We start from the raw sequence: 22,106 nt of genomic DNA on the forward strand, positions 1-22,106 counted from the left end.
GTGACAGGGTAGAGGGAGAGGTGTATAAATCTTCCTGAGGCAGTGACATTTAATTTGAGACCTGATGGATATAAGGAGCTAGGGAGGCAACTATGAGAAGAGTATTCAAGGAAGGGGAGAAAATTCCAAGAAAAAGGAACAGCAAGGGTACAGACCCTGAAGCAAGAGTGTATTCGGTCTGATCAAGAAGAGCAAGACTGCTAGTATTCTGGAATTGAGTAGGCCACAGGGAGAAGGGTAGGTGAAAAGGTCAGAAAGTTAAAAGTGGAAGAAGAGCAGGAAGCAGATTATGTTGGGTCTTACAGGCCATAATAGGAAGTTTGAGTAGATTGGGAGGCCATTGGAAGATTTTAAGCAGAGGAGTGACGTGATCTGACTTACATTTTAACACGATCAATCCGATTGCTGTGTTGAGGAGAGATTATAAGTAGGCAAGGGAGGAATTAGGGAGATGATCTAGGAAACAATGCAGTAATTCTGTTTAGAGATGATGAGGTGACGGTAGCTTGGAAGTGATGAGCAGTGGTCATATTTAGGATGGGTTTTTAAGGTAGATCCAATGAGATATTTTGATGGTCTAGATGTGAGATGGGAGGGGGAAAGAGCAGAAAAAGATGATTTCAAGGTTTTGGTCTGGACCAATGGAAATAGTTGTCATTTAATGAAATGGAGAAATTTGAAATAAAGTTTAAGATGTGGAAATATCAAGTAGGTATTTGGCTACACATGTAGCCAAATTAGAGAAGAGGTGTGAACTCGAGATAGAAATTTAAGAGTCATCAGCATGTAGATGATATTTAAAGATACAATATGCATGAGATCACTTAGGGAGTGAGTTAGACAATAAAGAGTGACTGAGATAATTAGATTAATCCAGGTATGAAATGATGGCAGCTCAGGCCAGCCAAATACAGTGAAAGGAGTGAGAAGTGTTCTGATTCTGGGGTTTCAAGATAGATTGGGGTTTCTAGATAGATTTTTCTTTTTGATTTTCAAGAGTTTCTATATTTTAGTTATTAGTCCCTTGCCTGTTTTATACATTGCAGGTATCCTTTCCCAATTTGTCATTCATCTGTTCATTTTGTTCATGGTGTTGTTTGTTGAACAGAACATAATTTGTAATCAAATTTTGGCCTCATGATTTGTGCTTTTTTAGTTTTGTTTATAAAGTCCTTTCCACCTCTGGTCACAAAGATATTGGGCTATATTATCTTCTATTTATAATTTTGTCACATTCAGATCTTTAATAATGCCAGAATCTACCTTTCTATGTGCCATTAGCTAGGGATCCATTTAATTTTTTTCTCCATATAGTGAACAAGTTTTCTCAATACCATGTCTTAAACAATTCAGCTCTTCCCCATTTTACTTGTTTTTGCCACCTTTATAGTTTACTTTCTTTTTTGTGAATTTTTATTGGAGTATGTTTGCTTTATAATGTTGTGTTAGCCTGCACTGCACAACAAAATGAATCAGCCATACACATACAGATATCCCCTCCCTTTTAGCCTTCCTTCCCATTTAGGTTCCTACAGTGCATTAGATAGAGTTCCCTGTGCTATATAGTATGTTCCCATCAGTTGTCTTTTTTACACATAATATCAATAATGTATATGTGTCAGTCCCAGTCTCCCAATTCCTCCCACCCCACCTCTTTCCCCCTTGGTATCCATACATTTGTTCTCTATGTCTGTGTCTCTATTTCTGCTTTGCAAATAAGATCATCTATACCATTTTTCTAGATTCCACATATATGCAAGCATATATCACATATTATTATATGATATTTGCTTTCCTCTTTCTGACTTACTTCACTCTGTATGACACTCTCTAGGTCCATCCACGTCTCTACAAATGGCCCAATTTCATTCCTTTCTATGGCTGAGTAATATTCCATTGTATATAGGTACCACATCTTCTTTATCCATTCCTCTGTTGATGGACATTCAGTGTTTACTTTCTTTAAATAAATAGATCTGACTCCAAGTTTTTATTTTGTTATATTTGTATGTTATTATGTTATTGCAACAATATCATGCTATTTTTATTATTATAAGTTTGAAATTTGTCTTAATATTTGGAGGATAGGCCTCCTTTGTTCAGGATTGACTGAGGTATGTGTTATTTTTTCATATAAATTTTAGAGTAAGTTTATCAAGTTCATCAACAAAATCCAACTACGATTTTGATTTGCATTGTGTTGAATTTATAGATTACTTTAGAGAAAATTGGCATTTTTATATTATTCACTTGTTGGAATAACTTTCCATTTATTCAGATAGTCTTCTTTGTGAAGACACATAACACTTTTTTCATAGTGTTATGAAAATTTCCCCATTAAGGTTTTACATATGCCTAAGTAAGTTAATCTGTGGATGTCTTATTGCTTTTGTTGCTAATTTTAAATTATATTTCTAATTGATTATTGCTAATGTAGTTAAATGCGATTGATTTTTATAATTTAATCTTTTATCTGGTAGGCTTCCTGAATTTCCTTATTAATTCTGTAGTTTGTTGATTCTGCAAAAACCGAGTGTTTTGTCCTTCTACTTATTATTTCCTTTTTGACATATGTGTTTGCCAGGATCTCTAATATTAGTGATAGTGGTGGTAACCCTTAGCTTTTTCCTAATCTCAAGGGGGATGCAACTAACTTTTCTCACTTTTTGCTATGGATCTTTTTTGGAGGAAGATGATAAACACATTTATTTAAATTTTACTCAATGTAAATGACTAAAACCTTTAACAGAAGGATCATTTTAAAACCACTTTGAAGCCTACCTCTGTAAAGTGATTTTTCCAAGATGGTTATACCAGACATGCCCTAATCCCCAAAGCATCTTAAATGGTATAGGTTCTGATAAGCTTGGAATTTGTACACCTCCCCCTCTTCCCCAAGGAAATTTAAAGGCTTTACAATACATACTCCCACATGGCATACACATTTTCCTGTATTCAATAAATTTCTTCTTAGTAGAGAGGAAAAAACCCAACCCAATTATGAGGCCAATCACACCACTGTTGAAAAACTGTACTTACTACTTCAGAATACTGGCATGAACAACTTGTATTTTAACCTAAAATCTTTATTAAATCCTAGTTTAGTGTCTCTATTATCAGTTAGAGTGTTGGTTAACTTGTGGTGAAATGAGGATTATGCAAGTAATAATGCAGCATAATATTTTACTACTATAAAAACAAGTATCATGTAGTTAGAGTTGTAACCGTACACCCACCTTAAAAATGTTTTCCCACATATCTATGTAAAACATGTAATTTAAAAATACTGACATCATAATATATAAATAGTTGTTATAAATGCACATAACACATTCTATAGACATCATATTTATTTTTTAAAAATACTGTAAATTATACATGGAAAAATTACACCCTTGGAAAAGCTTATGTTCTAATAGTGTTGTTAAACATCTAGATTAAATAAGAAATTGTATTTCAGAAGCATGCTATAGTACATGTATATCAATTCTAGTACCTTAAGTGCTCACCAACAAATCATTAACATATAGAGACATTCATCACAAGAATCAAGAACTATCATCTATCTCTTCCACATATTAACAGGTGGTCAACTCCAAATCAACAGTGCTCACATAATTATGTCTGTAAACAAATATCCTAAGTGAAAGATGGGCTGAGTTAAGTACAGCTACAACATATTATAAACAATTCACTACAAAAATATCACAAGTTAAAACTGGAACACTTTGCACAGTTGATCACAAGACATCATAAAAACTGTCTTCAGTAAAACTCTGTAACAGATTGGTCAACTGGATATATCTGGATATGATAGAGACTTCTTATTGAAGATGCACACAAGTTAGGATTTTGAGAAAAAAAACAACCATCAGGTCTGCTTCACCAGGCTCCTGAAATATACCCATCACTGCATTACAGAACCTCAAGTCTGTTTTGAAGCCCCAGACAACAGATTTCCCAGAGACACTGTTCATCTACGGTAATGACAACAGCAATCTTGGACTTGTATGATGAGGCTTCTTTTTTATTGAAGTATAATTGTCATTTGATATTATATTAGTTTCAGATGTACAATATAATAATTCAATAATTGTATACATTATGAAATGATCACTGTAATAAGTGTAGTTAACATCTGTCACCATGCATACTTACAATTTTTTTTCTTGTGATGAGAACTTTGAACGTCTACTCTCATAACAACTTTCAAATATGCAATACAGTATTATAAACTATAGTCACCATGTTTTACATTGCATCCCCGTGACATTTATTTTACAACTGGAAGTTTGTACCTTTTGACTGCCTTTACCCATTTTGCCCAACTCCTAACCCATGCCTCTGGCAACCACCAATCTGCTCTCTGTATCTATGACCTTGGGTTTTTTGTTGTTTATTTTTTGTTTGTTTGTTTTTTTCTAATTTAACATATAAGTGAGACCATATGGTATTGGACATTTTCTGACTTATTTCACTTAGCATAATGCCCTAAAGGTCCATTCATTTTGTCACAGATGGAAGGATTTCATTTTTTTATGGCTGAATAGAATTTCATTTTGTGTGTGTGTATGTGTGTGTGTGTGTGTGTGTATACACACATGTATATATCACATCAACTTTATCCACTGAAGGACACTCAGGTTGTTCCCATGTCTTGGATATGGTAAATAATGCTGAAATAAACGTGGGAGTGCATATATCTTTTTGAATTAGGGGTTTGTTTTCTTTGGATAAACACCCAGAAGTGGAATTGCTTGATCATATGGTAGTTCTATTTTTAATTTTTTGAGGAACTGCCATACTATTTTCCATAGTGGCTGCACCAATTTACATTCCCATCAACAATGCACAAGGGTTCCCTTTTTCCCACATCCTTGCCAACACTTGTTATTTCTTGCCTTTTTGATAATAGCCATTCTAATGGATATGAGTTGCTATCATGGTTTTGATTTGCATTTCCCTAATAACTAATGATGTTGAGCATCTTTTCATGTACCTGTTGGCCATTTTGACGTCTTCTTTGGAAAAATATCTATTCAGATCCTCTGCCCATTTTTTAATCAGGTTGTACATTTTTCTGAAGGTTGAGTTGTATGAGTTCTTTGTATATGTTGTATATTAACCCCTTATTGGATATACTGTTTGAAAATATATTCTCCTACTCAGTAGGTGGCCTTTTCGTTTCTTTGAAAAAAATGTATTTTTATTCAAAAGCTTTTTAGTTTTATGTAGTCCCATTTGCTTATATTTTTGTTGTTGTTTTTGCCTGACAAAACAGATCCAAAAAATGTTGTTAAGACCAACATCAAAGAGTGTAGTGCCTATGTTTTCTTCTAGGATTTTTACGATTTCAGGTCTTACATTTAAGTCTATATCCATTTTGAGTTTATTTTTGTATATGGTGTGAAAAGTAGTTTAGTTAGATTATTTTACATGTAGCTGTCCAATTCTCCCAACATCATTTATTGAAGAGGCTATCTTTTCCCCATTGTATATTCTTGTCTCCTTTGTTGTAGATCAATTGCCCATATAGGTGTGGGTTTATTTCTGGGCTGTCTATTCTATTTCATTGATCTATGTATCTGTTTTTATGCCAGTACCATAATGTTTTGATTACTGTAGTTGTGTAATATAATTTGAAACCAGGGAGCATGATGCCTCCAGCTTTGTTTTTCTTTCTTAAGATTGCTTTGGCTATTCAGTTTCTTTTGTGGTTCTGAACAAATTTTAGAATTGTTCTATTTCTGTGAAAAATGCCATTGAAATTTTGATAGCAATTGCATTAAATCTGCATATTGCTTTGGGTAGTATGAACTTTATAACAATATTAATTCTTCCCAATCCGTGAATATCTTTCCATTTATTTGTGTATTCTTCAATTTCTTTCCTCACTGTCTTATAGTTTTTATTTTTCAGGTCATTCACCTCCTTGGTTAATTTTATTCCTAAGTATTTTATTCTTATTGATGGAATTATAACTGGGAATTATTTTATTAATTTTTCTTTCTGACAGTTTATTATTAGTGTATGGAAACACAACGAATTTCTGTATGTTGATTTTGTATCCTGCAACTTTACTGAGTTTGTTTATTAGTTCTAAAAGTTTTTTGGTGGAGTCTTTAGAGTATTCTATATATAAGATCATGTCATCCTCAAATAGTGACCGTTTTACTTTTTCCTTTCTAATTTGATTACCTTTTATTTTTTCCTCTTGCCTAATTGCCCTGGGTAGGACTTCCAATGCTATGTTAAAAAAAAATTGTGAGAGTGGGCATCCTTGTTTTGTTCCTGATCATAAAGGAAAAACTTTCAGCTTTTCACCATTGAATATGATGTTATATGTGGGCTTGTCATATATGGCCTTTATTATGTTGACGTATATTCCATCTCTTCTCAGTTTGTTGAGCATTTTTATCAGGAATGGATGTTGAATTTTGCAAACGCTTTTTCTGCATTTATTGAGATGATTATATGATTTTTATCTTTCATTGTGTTAATGTGGTGTATAATTATGTTGATTGATTTGTGGATACTGAACCATTCTTGCATCCCTGGAATAAATCTCACTTTATCATGGAGTATGATCCTTTTAATGTATTGTTGATGTCAGTTTGCTAATATTTTGTTGAGGATTTTTGCATCTATGTTCATGATAAACCTATGTTTATCATGTACTTATTGCCATTTTGTTAATTATTTTCTGGCTGTTTTGTAGTTCCTCTGTTTCTTCTCATGCTCACTTTTGTGGTTTGGCGACTTTCTTTAGTGATATGCTTGGATTCTTTTCTCATTATCTTTTGTGTATTTACTATAAGTCTTCCTTTGTAGTTATTAAGACACATATAACAACCTCTATTTATAACCATCTATTTTAAGTTGATAACAACTTATGTTTGAATGCATTCTCAAACTCTACATTTTTACTCTTTCCCCCCAAATTGTATGTTTTTGATGTCACATTTTATATCTTTTTATTTTGTATATCCTTTAACTAATCATTGTAGTTATTGTTATTTTAACTACTTTTGTCTTTTATCCACCATACTAGCTTTCTTGTTTAATACTGATGAACTTCTTAAGATTTTTGCTTGTCTGGAAAACTCTTTATCTTACCTGAAGACAGCCCTCCCCCCCACCACAAAGCCAAAACTCCAGGACAAACAAATAGGCCTCTTTCAAGGAAAGACTGGGGGTTTGTTTCAGTCTGCTGTGTGTGCAGTACCCCAGGGATGGTAGCCTTCTAGGAACTGTCTCTCCAATTGCTACAGTCCCATGTGACCCAGGAACACAAGCCCCCCTGGCCACCAGAGCCAGGCATTTAAGGGGAATCTCCTGGGCTGCAGCCACATAAACCAGGGCACCAGATATAAAAACTGGGGCACCAGACATGTATAAAAGCTTCCCTCTGGGAGATACTGGTATTCTGGACAGTAGCAGAGGGCAACAGTGAAGGTGGCGCTTACTGAAGGAAAAAAGACTTAGTGCCTGCCAGCTTTATCAAGGCAGAGAGAGAGAGAGAGAGAGCACAGATATGGTGCCCACCAATTGGTGGGTAAAGATGGCGCCCATTGAGAAAAAATAGCTCTTGTCAGCTTTAGCATTGTAAAGGGAGAGTGTGAAAATGGTGTCCACCAGTATCTTCATCCATGGAGATTATCCAAACATGCCCCTGCTCCTCAGGTCAGTGCTTTAAGATTAGCAATGAATTGCTTTGACATAAAGTCTGAGTGTTTTTCAAATGGTTACCTCTGTGCTGGGCCGTGGGGTGAGTGAGTCTGCATGTGAGCCATTTAGAAGGTATTTCTTAGTTAACTACATCCCTTTGGATCTCATGAACATGAGCCCCATTGGTTTAAAAAGCCATATATTTTACAGCTTCATATTTCAGGTTCAGGTATTAAAGGGGGGGCGCTGATATGAGGTATGAACACTTTGCTCCTCAGGGAGAAGCTTTGGTTGTGTGAGTTCCCTCCTAATTCTGGATTGTTGAGCTGCGGTGGGATTTATGGTAAGACCATGTCTCAGTCTCTCTTATTGCCTCGATGTGATCCTTTTCTCATTTGCCAATGTGAAGGAATCACTCAGCTAGTTTTCGGGTCTTTTTCAGAGGAAATTTTCCCATAAGAAGCTTTAGATTTGGTGTTTTCCTGAAAGGAAATGTGTTCAGAATATTCCTACATTGTGTCTTAGACTGCCTCCTGAGAACCCTGTGATGATGAGACTTCTTTACTCTCTGGTAAAGAGGGTTGCTTTTTGTCTGCTTTAATAGCCAGATGTTTGCAAGCAGCTTTCCAACAGCAGATATAAGCAATCTGGTTGTTGAGAATTCTTTTGGACAATCCATTTTCTTTTGGCCAATGTTCAACTCTTAGGCTACTTCTGTATCCTTCACTGTCACTCCCATCAGCATTAAAAAGCTTCAGTAGCTCAGGGAAAAAATTGCTTCTTCAACAGTGACTGACGTGATCTGTGTTCCTGCTATAAGAATTTTTTTAGCCTTTCTCAAGGAAGTATATATTATACATTAATGAATGTATTTTACAGTAAAATTAAATTGAAATCAGACTCTTTTAAAAAGCTTAAAATGGAAATCAAGGCATTTATCAAATTTCCATGATGAACCAAAATCCTGACTTTCAGAATTCAGCAATCATGATTGTAGATGAGGGCCATTAATCCATGTTTTTAAATAACTAAGGATCTTGTCCATACTTGGAGCAGAATTCTGTGTATAAGTGACAATCATTTCAAATGTAAATATTTTAGGGGCCCCAGATATTTTAATTGTTCAGCCATACATGTGTTGTACTTCATCATCTGATGACTCGCATGGCTCCCAGCCAAAGAAAAATATGTTACCCAGCAGAGTTTAAGACCTGACCACACAGATCATGGCCTAGTCAAGACCCATGGTTCTAACAGAGGGAAGGACTAATACTTCTGGTCTAGAATTTTTTTTAATTAAAAATAACTTTATATTTAGTAAAATTCACTCATACTGTAGCATTTCATGGATTTTGAAAATGCATGCACTTGTGTATTCACCACCATAACTGAGATACAGAACAGTTCCATTACCCCCAAAAAACTTCTTCAGGCTGCCTCTTTGTAGTCAAGCCTTTCCCCCAATCCCACCACTTTTGTCAACCACTTTCCTTATGTTCTACATCCCTATGGTTTTCTGTTGTACAATGTCGTAAAAATTGAATCATACAGTTTAGCCTTTGACTTCTAGATTCTTTTCACTTAAAAAAAGCATCTGGAGGATAGCAAAATTTGCAGATTAGGGAACACCAGATTCCTGTTCCTCCACAGCCCATACTTCTAAGAAGCAAAGAAAACAACAAACCAAATTCAGGTATAACATAGACGTTGAAACTGCCTGACAGGAATTTTAAAATAACTACAATTAATATGTTAAAGGCCTTAATGGAAAAGGTGACAAACATGCAAAATGAGATGATAATTTCAGTGGAGAAATTAAAAACTATAAGAGAGAATCAAATGAAAATGCTAGAAATGAAAAATAGAGAGAGAGAGGCTTTTCAATGTTCTCTTCAGTAGACTTCACACAACTGAGAAAATGACTACTGACCTTGAAGATAGGTCAATAAAAATTACCAAAACTGAAATACTAGGAGACAAAAAAGAGGAAAAAGAAACAGAATGAAGCATGTAAGATCTGCGTGATAATATCAGACACTCTAACATAAATGAAATTGAAATCATAAGAGAAGAAAGAGAGATAGGACAAGCAAAAGATTTAAAGAAATAATAGCGGAAACTTTTCCAAAATCAACAATAGACACAGAACTACAGAATCAAGAAGCTCTGAGAAGACCAACAGGGATAATTACCAAAAAACAAACAAATAAATACACACACATGCACACACATGCACACACACACACACTTGCAAACACCCTTAGTCATGCCACGTAAAGTCTACTAAAACCAAAGACAAACAGAAAATCTTGAAAACAGCCAGAAAAATAAAACCAAAGCACATTACATACAAAGGAACAAAGATAAAACTTATGGCAGATTTCTCATCAAAAACTATAAAAGCAAGAAAGCAGTAACGAAACATTTTTAATGATTTTTTTAAATTTATTTATTTCTATTTATGGCTGTGCTGGGTCTTCGTTTCTGTGCAAGGGCCCTCTCTAGTTGTGGCAAGCAGGGGCCACTCCTCATCGTGGTGCATGGGCCTCTCATCATCGCAGCCTCTCTTGTTGCGGAGCACAGGCTCCAGACGCGCAGGCTCAGTAATTGTGGCCCACGGGCCTAGCCGCTCCGCAGCATGTGGGATCTTCCCAGACCAGGGCTCGAACCCGTGTCCCCTGCATTGGCAGGCAGACTCCCAACCACTGTGCCACCAGGGAAGCCCGAAACATTTTTAAAGTGCTGAAATAAAAATACTGTCAATGAAGAATTATATATGCTGTGAAAATAAGAAGGAAAAATAAAAACATTCTCAGAAAAAAAGGCTATAAGAATTCATTGCTAGTATATCTATATTACAAGAAATTTTAAAGAAAGTACTTCAGGAAGAACTGACATGGCACCAGAAAGCAAGTGGTAACCATACAATGAAATAAAGAGTGCTGGAAATAGAATAAATAAAGATAAAAATAAAATTTATTTTTTTTCATTTTTAGTGCTCAAAAGACTGTCTAAAAGAAAACTTTATCAATGTAGTGTATTTTTGTATATGCAAATATAAAATATATGACAAAAAATACCACAAAGATTGGAAGTGGTGTATTGGGAATATACAGTTGCAAAGATCTCTTGCTAGATAGTAACCAATATAATATTATTTGAAGATAGATTCTAATATATGTTGTAAATTCTAGAGCAATAAGTAAAATCATTTTTAAAGGGGTAGAGTGAATTAATAATAGAGAAAAAATGGAATCACATAAAATGCTCAATTAATGCAAAAGAAAGCAAGAAAGAAGGAAAAAAACAAAAAGAAATAGAAAAATAGAAAAAAAAATCTACCAATATGATAGATTTTATTTCAATGATAGCAATAATAATTTTAAATTTAAACCAATATAAACACACCAACAAAAACAGATGTATATTGTGATACTGGATTTTAGAAGATTACCCAACTATATGTTATATAAAAGAAATTCACTGTAAACATAAAGGCAAAAATAGGATAAAAGTGAAAGAATGGACAAAGATGTACCATGTAAACACTAACGTGGCTAATACTACTGTCATGGAAAGTACACTTTAGACTAAGGAATCTACCAAGGATAAGAAAGATATTACAATATAATAAAGAGATCAATTCTCAAAAATAAAACAAAAACTGTCCTAAATATGCACACATTGAACAACAGAACTCCAACATACATGAAATCAAAAACTGATAGTATTGAAAGGTAATTTGTATATTTCTAGGAATTTCTGTATTTCATCTAGGTTATATAATTTGTGGACATATAACTGTTTTGGTGTTTTCTTATAATCCTTTTTATTTCTGTGAGGTTGGTAAAATATCCCTACATTCACTTGTGATTTTAGTTTTTTTTTTTTGTTTCCGATTTTTTTTATTGAAGTATAATTGATTTATAATATTGTACAGCAAAGTGATTCAGTTATATATAGATAGATAGATATAGATATATTTCCCTGTGCTATACAGTAAACCCTTGTTCCTAATCTATTTTATGTACAGTAGCTTGTATCTGTTAATGCCATACTCCAAATTTATCACTTCCCCTCTCCCTTTCCCCTTTGGTAACCATAAGTTTGTTTTCTATATCTGTGAGTCTATTTCTGTTTTGTATATAGATTCATTTGTATTATATTTTAGATTCCACATATAAATGACATCATATAGTATTTGTCTTTCTCTGACTTTTACTTCACTGAGTGTAATATTCTCTAGTCCATCCATGTTTTTCCAAATGACAATATTTCATTCTTTTTTATGGCTGAGTAATATTCCATTGTATATCTATACCACATCTTCTTAAACCAATCATCTGTGATGGGCAATTTAGTGTTTTCCATGTCTTGGCTACTATAAATAGTGCTACCATGTACACTGAGGTGAACATATCTTTTGAATTAGAATTTTCACCTTTTCTGAATATATGCCCAGCATCACATTGTAGCTCCATTTTTAGTTTTCTAAGGAAACTCTTTACTGTTTTCCACAGAGGCAGAACCAATTTACATTGCCACCAACAGTGTACAAGGTTCTCTTTTCTCTGCAGCCTCTCCAGCATTGGTTGTTTGTAGACTTTTTGATGGTAGCCATTCTGACCAGTGTGTGGTGATACCTCATTGTGATTTTGATTTGCACTTCAGTAATGATTAATGATGTTGAGCATCTTTTCATGTGACTGTTGGCCATCTGTATGTCTACTTTGGAGAAATGTCTATTTGGGTCTTCTGCCCATTTTTTGATTGTGTTCTTTCTTTTTTCAATATTGAGTTGTATGAACTGTTTATATATTTTGGATGTTAATCTCTTGTTTGTTCCATTGTTTGCAAATATTTCCTCCCATTCCACAGGTTGTCTTATTGTTTTATTGATGCTTTCCTTTGCTGTGCAAAAGCTTTTAGATTTTATTAGGTGCCATTTGTTTAGTTTTGATTTTATTACTTTTGCCTTGGGAGACTGAACTAAGAAAATATTGCTATGATTTATGTCAGAGAATGTTTTGCCTCTGTTCTCTTCTAGGAGTTTTATGCTTTCATGTCTTAGATCTAAATCTTTAAACCAGTTTGAGTAATTTTTGAATATGGTATGAGGGAGTGTTCAAGTGTTCTATTTTCATTGATTTACATGTGGCCATCTGGCTTTCCCAACACCACTAGTTGAAGAGACTGCTTTCTTTCCATTGTACAGTTTTGATTCCTTTGTTAAAGATTAATTGACTGTAGGTGTGTGGGTTTATTTCTTGACTCTCTATTCTGTTCCATCGATCCATATGTCTGTTTTTGTGCCAATACCATGCTGTTTTGATTACTGTAGCTTTGTAGTGTTGTCTGAAGTCTGGAAGTCTAGCTTTGTTCTTTTTTATTAGGATTGTTTTGGCAATTTTGGGTCTTTTTTTGTTCCATATAAATTTTAAGATTATTTGTTCTAGTTCTGTGAAAAATATCATGGGTATTTCGATAGGGATTGCATTAAATCTGTAGATTGCTTTGGGTAGTATGGCCATTTTAACAATATTAATTCTTCCAATCTGAAAGCATGGGATATCTTTCCATTTCCTTGAATTTTCTCCAATTACTGTTTTCAATGTTTTATAGTTTTTAGTGTATAGGTCTTTCACTTCCTTGGTTAAGTTTATTCCTAGGTATTTTTTGACACCATTTTAAACAGGATTACTTTTTACTTTCTCTTTCTGATATTTCATTGTTCGTGTAAAGAAATGCAACAGATTTCTGTATATTAACCTTGTACCATGCAACTTTGCTGAATTTCTTTATTAGTTCTAATAGTTTTTGTGTGGAGACTATAGAGTTCTCTATATAGAGTATTATATCAACTAGAAATAGAATTTTACCTCTTCTCTTCTAACTTGGATACATTTTGTTTCTTTTTCTTACCTGATTTCTGTGGCTAGGACTTCCAATACTGTGCTGAACAGAAATGGTGAGAGTGGGTATCTTTGTCTTGTTCTGTGCCTCCATTCTATTTCCGAGATTTTGGATCATCTTTACTATCATTATTCTGAATTCTTTTTCAGGTATGTTGCCTATTTCCTCTTCATTTATTTGGTCTTGTAGGTTTTTTTCTTGCTTCTTCATCTGTAACATATTTCTCTGTCATCTCATTTTTGTTGATGTGTGGAGCTGTTTTCCTCTCTTGCTGGTTGTTTGGCCTGAGGCGTCCAGCACTGGAGCTTGCAGGCAGTTGGGTGGAGCCAGATCTTGGTGCTGAGTTGAGGACTTCTTCGAGACCTCACAGTGATTAATATTTCCTGGGACCTGTAGTTCTCTGATAATCCAGCAGTTTGAATTTGGTGCTCCCACCACAGGAGCTCAGGCCTAACCCCTGGCCTGGGAACCAAGACCCTGCAAGCTGTGCAATATGACAAAAACAAACAAACAAACAAAAAACAGACAAACAAAGCCCAAGGCAAATATTAAAAACAAAACCAACAAAAATAAGAAGTAACAATCACACAAACAAAACAAAACAAACAGACAAATAAAACCAAAGACAACAAAAACGAATCCAAATAAACAAGACAAAACAACAAACAGACAACAACAATGAAAAAAAACCCAAGGAAAGCAAAAAACAAGAAGACACCAAAATGAACAAGAGAGCCCAAAAACCAAAACCAATAATAAAAACAAAACTAACCCAAACAGAAAACTCAAAACAAAACAAAATCAAAAAACAAACTAAAAGAAAAGCTAAGTGAACAAAAGACAAACACACAAAAATGACACACACACAAAAAATCAAAACTAGAAAAAAAGGATAAAAACAAAAGAAAATAATAAACAAAGCAAAACAAAACTAAACAAAAATATCAAAATTACAAACCAACAGGAAAAAAAGGACAACAAATAACAAAGAGCAGGACAATAACAAAGAATAAAAATAAAATTAGAAAAATAAAAAATATATTAGAAAAAATAAAAATGAAACAACAACAAAGCAAAATAGAGCAACAGCAAAAAGATAAAATAAAATAAAATAATTTTAAAAGTTTAAAAAATAAAGTTAAAGATAAAAATATAAAATATTAAAAAATGGAAAATTCTGTGATGCCTCCACTCTCAATGTCCCTGCACCCACGGTGAGCTACAGCCAACCCCCACCTCCCCAGGAGGTTCTCCAAGACCTCTCGGTAGGTCTCTGGACCAGCTGTGTCATTCCCCACCTCTGCTTGTATTCCTCTCACCAGCATCTGCTTCTGAAGCACACATGCTTGCATAGGCCAGCTGGGGTGCAGACTTCCATGGGCATGGCTGCAGGGGCTGGCACAGATGGAGGAGGCTTTGGAGAAGGGTGGCGCTCAGCCTGCCAGGACCTGTGTGGACAAAGGAAGATTTGTCAGGGGTGGTGGCAGGCTGCCAAGACCCACACGGCCCATGGATGTTTTGGAGGAGTTGTGCTCAGGTCCACCGGGACCCGTGTGGCCAGAGGAGGCTTTGGCAGGGGTGGGGCTCAGGCATGGGGCCCTAGAAGGCTTGCCAAGGCCTGAGCAGGTGGGGGAACCCTGGTTTTCAGGGTGGGCGAGCCTGCTCAGACATGCACAACTGACGTTGCCCAAGGAGGCCAGCCCAACAGGTGGGAAAGGGCATTCCAATGGCAGCCCTGCCTTTTACGCACCACTCAACAATTGCATCTCACCTCCATGGTGGCCTGGGCTTCCTCTGCAAACCTTTCTGGCTGTGGAGCCCTTCCCTCCTGCTTCCTCAGGCTGTCTCCTCACAACCAACCGCTACCTCCTCCCTGGGTCCACTATCCAAACCCCACTCTCCAGCACCCAGCCCTCCTACACACCACTCAGGCTGGGGTGTGCAGGGCTGTGGCACAGACTATATGAATAGGTATTACTTTGTCTGTCCTGCCTTCCACAGACTGGTTGCTGCATTCCCCTCCAATCTCCCAATCCCCTGAAAGTCCCTCTCTGTCACTACTGTTCCCCTTGCTGTAAGTGAGCTTTTCTGAGTGTGGGAATCTCTGCTCTCCTTTAGCTCCCCCTCAGGGGCACTGGTCCCATCCTGTTTCCACTTTTCTTCCCCCTTTCCTTCTTTCTTTCATCCTACCTGGTTGCTCAGGGATTTTTTTGTCCCCTTAGGTGTCCGAGGTCCTCCACTAGTGTTCGGTAGGTGCTCTCTGAGAACTGTTCCAATGTATTCTTGATGTATTTGTGAGGAGATGCAAACTCCACATGCTCCTATTCTGCCATTTTGACTCTGCCCCCAATGTTCAGTATCTTTGATTTACAATATTATGTTAATTTTATTTATACAGCATCGTCATTCAATATTTTTGCAGATTATACTCCATTATAAGATATTTTAAGATAATTGCTATAATTCCCTGTACTATACAGTATATCCTCTTTGCATACCTATTTTATATATAGTAGTTTGTTTCTGTTAATCCCATCAAACAAACAAACAAACAAATAAATAAATAAATAAATAGTCTAAAGTCAGGGAGTCTGATTCCTCCAGCTCCGTTTTTTTCCTTCAAGACTGCTTTGGCTATTCGGGGTCTTTTGTGTCTCAATACAAATTTTAAGATTGTTCTAGTTCCATAAAATATGCCATTGGTAATTTGATAGGGATTGCATTGAATCTGTAGATTGCTTTGGGTAGTATAGTCATTTTCACAATATTGATTCTTCCAATCCAAGATATACCAATCCATGGTATATCTCTCCATCTGTTGGTATCATCTTTAATTTCTTTCATCAGTGTCTTATAGTTTTCTGCATACAGGTCTTTTGTCTCCCTAGGTAGGTTTATTCCTAGGTATTTTATTCTTTTTGTTGCAATGGTAAATGGGAGTGTTTCCTTAATTTCTCTTTCAGATTTTTCATCATTAGTATATAGGAATGCAAGAGATTTCTGTGCATTAATTTTGTATCCTGCAACTTTACCAAATTTATTGATTAGCTCTAGTAGTTTTCTGGTGGCATCTTTAGGATTCTCTATGTATAGTATCATGTCATCTGCAAACAGTGACAGTTTTACTTCTTCTTTTCCAATTTGTATTCCTTTTATTTTTTTTTTTTCTTCTCTGATTGCCGTGGCTAGGACTTCCAAAACTATGATGAATAATAGTGGGTGAGAGTGGGCATCCTTGTCTCGTTCCTGATCTTAGAGGATATGCTTTAGTTTTTCACCATTGAGTATGATGCCTGCTGTGGATTTGTCATATATAGCCTTTATTATGTTGAGGTAGGTTCCCTCTATGCCCATTTTGGATTGGAGCTTAATGACAAGGAAAGTCTGGCTAAGTATTTGAGGCATCAATACACGCAGATCATAATTGACATCAGAAAGATGGCTGAAAGCTTCCATGGAGACAGTATGGAAAAAGAGGAGAAGAGGACTAGAGACAGAGCCTTGAAGAAACAGCTCATTTAGAAGGCAGCATCAGGATAAGGAGACCAAAACAGAGCCAAAGAAGGAAGGTCATGATAAGCAGGGAGAATAGTAGCAGAACTGCCTTACTAGAGTATTGGACCTGAATATTTAAAGATAGGGACAGTAGAAGAGATGCTGAGGGTGTCCCAGGAGGGAGAAGAATAAAGTCACAAAAATAAAATGAAGACTGATATGGAAATGATGGAGAAATATCTTAAAGGTCCTGGTACTCACCTGCCACAGCCTCTTAGGGATACCCGGGAACTGGGAGAAATTTCTGACCTGGTCCAACTGGAGACTCCTGTTACCCCTTCTAGGTGAGGTTCTCACTTACCAATGGAACATCCCAGAGAGATCTGGCCCTGGGCCCAATGATTCTACTTGTGTTTCCTGGATCTATTATTCTGCAGTGGATCCCATCAAGGTAAAGACAATATTGGCTTCCTGGAGTTGTCTCAGAAATGGCCAGGTTGCCTAGCAAAAAGAAGTTATTAAACAGATGTAGTAAGAAGCCCAGCACTAAAGTCCAGGGTTCAGGTGAAATTCCTCAAATGCTGGGCTTATTCTAGTAGATAGGAGGAGGGATGAAAGGAATAGGTAGCACCACATGTTAGTTCTGAGGATTTTCTTCCTTGTTTCTTCTTCTTGGATAATATAAGGCAGTATGTTATCATTTAAGAAACCTAGAATTGGTTGTCAAGAGATTGGGTTTCTAGCCCAAATTTTGTTCTGTCTTGCTTTTGAAGTGACTTTAGGAAAGTCATTCTGCCTCTGTTTCCTGGAAAATGGGCTTATCTGTGTAGCCACCCATCTGCTGACAGGCAGATGTCAGCTATCATTTATTGAGAGCCTACTACATTTTACCTGGTGCTTTGGATGATACAAATGTAAGATACAGTTCCCATTTTCAAAGAGTGTGATCTAGTTGTGGGAGACAGATGAATATAAACATAATGTTAACATTAAATATATACAATATTATATATATATATATATATATATATATATATACATACATACAGAATAAATTTTAAATATAGCTTAGTATTAGCAACTCTTTAAAACCATTTAATAGAAAGTGCTGTGGGGGTCCATGAGAGAGTGATTACTTCTGCTTGGAGGAGAGGATGAATGAAGGGGAAACTGGAGAAAGCAAAATAATGGTAGGTAGATATACATTGAGCCTTGAAGCTGACTAGCAGTATGATAAAAGATAGGGATATGGTGGAGGGGTGGACATTATAGGAGGAAGAAACACCTTGAGAAAAGGCATTGTGTTGTGAAAGTGACTGGTGGGTTTGGAGATCAATGAATAGTCCAGCAGAGATAAATCATAAGTGAGATAGCATATCTTACCTGTGTCCCAAGATGGTTGTGTGGATGAATTCAGATAATATAGTTGAGGTGCTTATAAATACAAGACATTATGATGAAGTGCTGAGGGCACAATGGGCTTGGATGTCAGCCTGTCTCTCTGTAGAGCACTACCACCCAGAAACAACTCCATCTAGTTCACTCTCTCCCTCTTCCTCCTATCCTTAGGACATGTACAGTGGCCTGGTGGGACCCTTGGCCATCTGCCGAAAGGGCATCCTAGAGCCCAATGGAGGACGGCGTGACATGGACCGAGAATTTGCCTTGTTATTCTTGATATTTGATGAGAACCAGTCTTGGTATCTAGAAGAGAATGTGGAAACTTATGGGCCCCAGGATCCAGGCCATGTTAACCTACAGGATGAGACTTTCTTGGAGAGCAATAAAATGCATGGTCTGTAGAAAAGAACCTAACCCTCTTCCAAATAAGTCCCTACTGGCTGCATGGGGGTATCTGATAGGCACATCACAACCCAAGGGAGCATAATTTCTGAAAGAATAGGAAAGTGGAATGGGGACAAATTAGAAGAAATGTCTCCTACTACAGTATTATATATTTCATATATAAAATAGGTAATGTGGTCTACGTTAGTTCAAGTGCCCAGAAAGCAGGAAGCTGACTCTGTAAAATTGCTGTGGTGACACTAGCACATTTTAACATATTAGAGAAGGCAAGATGGAAATTTATGACCCTCAATGTACCTGGTGCACTGGCTGATTAGGGCCTCTCTACTTAAAAATTCTGAGTTTAGTTTCACAATATTATCTTATTTCCTTAACACTCTGGATCTGAGATCTGTTTTCTCAATAGATTCTAATATAGACAAATGAAGGACAGCTTATCCTTTAATCTATTTTTAAAACAAAGGTTCAATTTACAGATGGAAGGATTGGAGAGAGAGCCTCAGAGAGCAGCATACTGGGTTATATTACATACAAATAAGAGCTTCTTGATGCTCAAATGGATTTTGGAGGTAAATTGTGCACTCAAGCCTTCCTTTGTTCTAGAGATTTGTGTATCTTTAAAAAAATAGAGAAAATCTCAAAGAAGAGGGAGAATTTAAGTGCAGCAGACTGTATGAAGTGATTTCTCACTATCTCTTCTAGTGTCGTATTTCTTTGATTTGAGGATAAGTTGCAGCTTTGATAGTGACTCTACTGGAACTCAAAAGTAGTATCTCATTGTCACACAGATTCTAGCTATTTCCCCTTGATGGAAATATGAGTGATTCACATTGAATCCAGTGATTCACAAACTTTACGAAATGAATTTTTTTTAGCTCCTTTCAAATCAGAGAAATAAATTGCCCAAAACCAAAATGGAAAGAGGACACGGATCTTGCTAGTGCAGGGGTTTAGCTAATGCTCATTTCCATCTGTTTGTTTATGTGTTTATTCATCCAAACTCTTCAGGAATCAATCTATCTACCTATCTATCAAGCATTTGTTGAAAACTCTCTGAGTGCCGGCACTAGAGAAAAAAAAAATAATGTTGGTGTCTGAGGGCAAACAAATAATACCATTTCCCTCACTTCCAGATTCCTGAACCAATTGAGAAAGAGGCAGGGATGCTTAAGATCAAATGTGAACTTACTGAGAAAGCTAATTGGCAAACTGAATTTAGTTCTGCAGCAAAATGGGCTTACTAATACTCCCCCAACAATGGATAGATTTTTCATCCTGTTATTGATGTAGAGGGACAACAATACCCTCCTCCTTCACAAGGGCAAAATCTTCCCCATGATGGAATAACAAATCCATCTGCACCACTTTCTATGGTCAGACTGAGTTGAGCATATTTAGTCCCTTCTCTCAAATACAAAATTTGGCCAGAGTAAATAGACAGGCTATAAATGTTCCTTCCATTATTTCCTCTCTTGGGATGTAGAGTATAAATCATCTTCCCTCTGTGAGAAAATGAAAAGTGGGGGAGTGTATCCTGGGTATAGTCTTGACAGTGTGAATTAACATGGTGATGAGTGGTTTGTTGTCTTTAAAGCATAGGATGTGGCCTGGGAAGAGGCAGATGTTGAGTCCCATGTGTTAATATCATTTTAAATTCCAAGAATGTGACAGGTATTTTTTTTAACATTTATTGTAGGCTCAGGTGTCTGCTGGGTGTTCTGAAGAATACAAGGAATATAGTATATACATTTATTTCCTGCCTAATAGAAACCAACAGCCTAGTTGGGAATATAAAATTCCACAAATTAAAAGATAGGTAAATGTAGGAGGCAGTTTCTAGTGAGTTCCAAAGGGTGGTACAGACAGTACTGGAGGAGTTCAGATGTGGAAAGGGATGCAGGCAATGAGAGGTGCTGAGAGGTGCTAGATCAGGGAAGTATTATTGAAGAGGTGAAGGTATGACTGGGCATTGAAAAGATGGATAAAAGGCAGGAAAATTTCTGGGAGGGAAGATCAGAAACATGAGCAAGAACACAGAGAACATGAATATGGGGCCATATGGGGGGATGGTGAAAAAATCACCTTAATTGAAATAAATATGTTAGATAGTGGTGGATGAGTTTGGGAAGGTAGTTTGGGGTTGTATTTTGAAGGACCTTGTTGGCTGAGCTAAGGAGGCATGAACTTGATATTTTGGGCAGGAGGGAGCTATTAAAGTATTTTAAGCAGCAGAATAACATGATCATATTAGTTACTTAGAAAGACCACTCTTATAACACCAATGTGGAAGATAGACTGGAGAGGGACAAATGGAATAAAAATGAGAGAATTTAGGAGGGTATTGCTATCATCAGAGATGATAGGGATTAGCTCTAGGGTAGTGGCAGTGGTAAGTCAAAATGAGAGATATAAAATAGTTTTTCTTCTCTTACAGCCATTAATGGAAAGCTCTATGCCAACCTCAGGGGCCTTACCATGTACCAAGGAGAACGAGTGGCTTGGTACATGCTGGCCATGGGAAAAGATATCGACCTACACACTGTCCATTTCCATGCAGAAAGCTTTCTCTATCGGGTGAGCTGGAAAGAAGGCTGAGTCCCTCAGACTGCTTTGATATCCATTAAGAAAGAAGAGAATAAAAAGAAACATGATAATAATCAGTTAAAAGAAGAAAGGTCTTGTATGTGGAGTATTGATCAGGGAATTCTAGTTTGGTTTTGTATCCCAAGGTCAATCATTGTCCTCCAGGCCTTAGCTTTCCCTTATGATATAGAAGAAATGAATGGCTCATTTATGGGATAAGGAGATTGAAGGACTAAATGTAATTGGGTCTCAGTCAGGGACTTGAGGTCCAGTAAGCAGTCATCCTTAATAAGAAATTTCAGAGTAGTGTCTCACAATCTCTGAAAGTTCTTAATCCATTCCTGAACTTCAATTCAGGACCTACCTGGGACAACATGTGGGTTTTGAAGAAGAAGATTTTGTCTTAGGGAAAGAGGTCAGAGTTGTAGGCATTAATGTGGACTTAAAGACTTAGAAGTCCTGATAAAGGTGGTGGCATAGAGGAGAAACTAAATTGAGTTTCATTTCTAAAGTAAATATGTGGATCCTTCCTAGGGGTCAAGGCTTAAGCCTGCTAAAAAGTATGGATATACTAGTTTTTAGCCCCCTAATGAAAGACTAAATGAACTTTACTTTGGAACACTTTAAGAAAAAGTAGGAGG

General features: G+C 36.4%; 1 protein-coding gene across 1 annotated transcript in view; it reads left to right on the forward strand.

Moving 5' to 3' along the window:
* The window catches only part of HEPH (hephaestin), a 79,213-nt gene that overhangs the window by 50,808 nt on the left and 6,299 nt on the right, over nucleotides 1-22,106 (forward strand). The window contains exons 16-18 of the mRNA XM_057538239.1: nucleotides 17,421-17,527; nucleotides 18,646-18,871; nucleotides 21,317-21,456. Of these exons, the coding sequence (XP_057394222.1) occupies nucleotides 17,421-17,527; nucleotides 18,646-18,871; nucleotides 21,317-21,456 (473 nt within the window). The remainder of the gene's footprint in view (nucleotides 1-17,420; nucleotides 17,528-18,645; nucleotides 18,872-21,316; nucleotides 21,457-22,106) is intronic.

The sequence above is a fragment of the Balaenoptera acutorostrata genome, chromosome X, assembly GCF_949987535.1.
Source record: "Balaenoptera acutorostrata chromosome X, mBalAcu1.1, whole genome shotgun sequence".
Classification (NCBI taxonomy): domain Eukaryota; kingdom Metazoa; phylum Chordata; class Mammalia; order Artiodactyla; family Balaenopteridae; genus Balaenoptera; species Balaenoptera acutorostrata.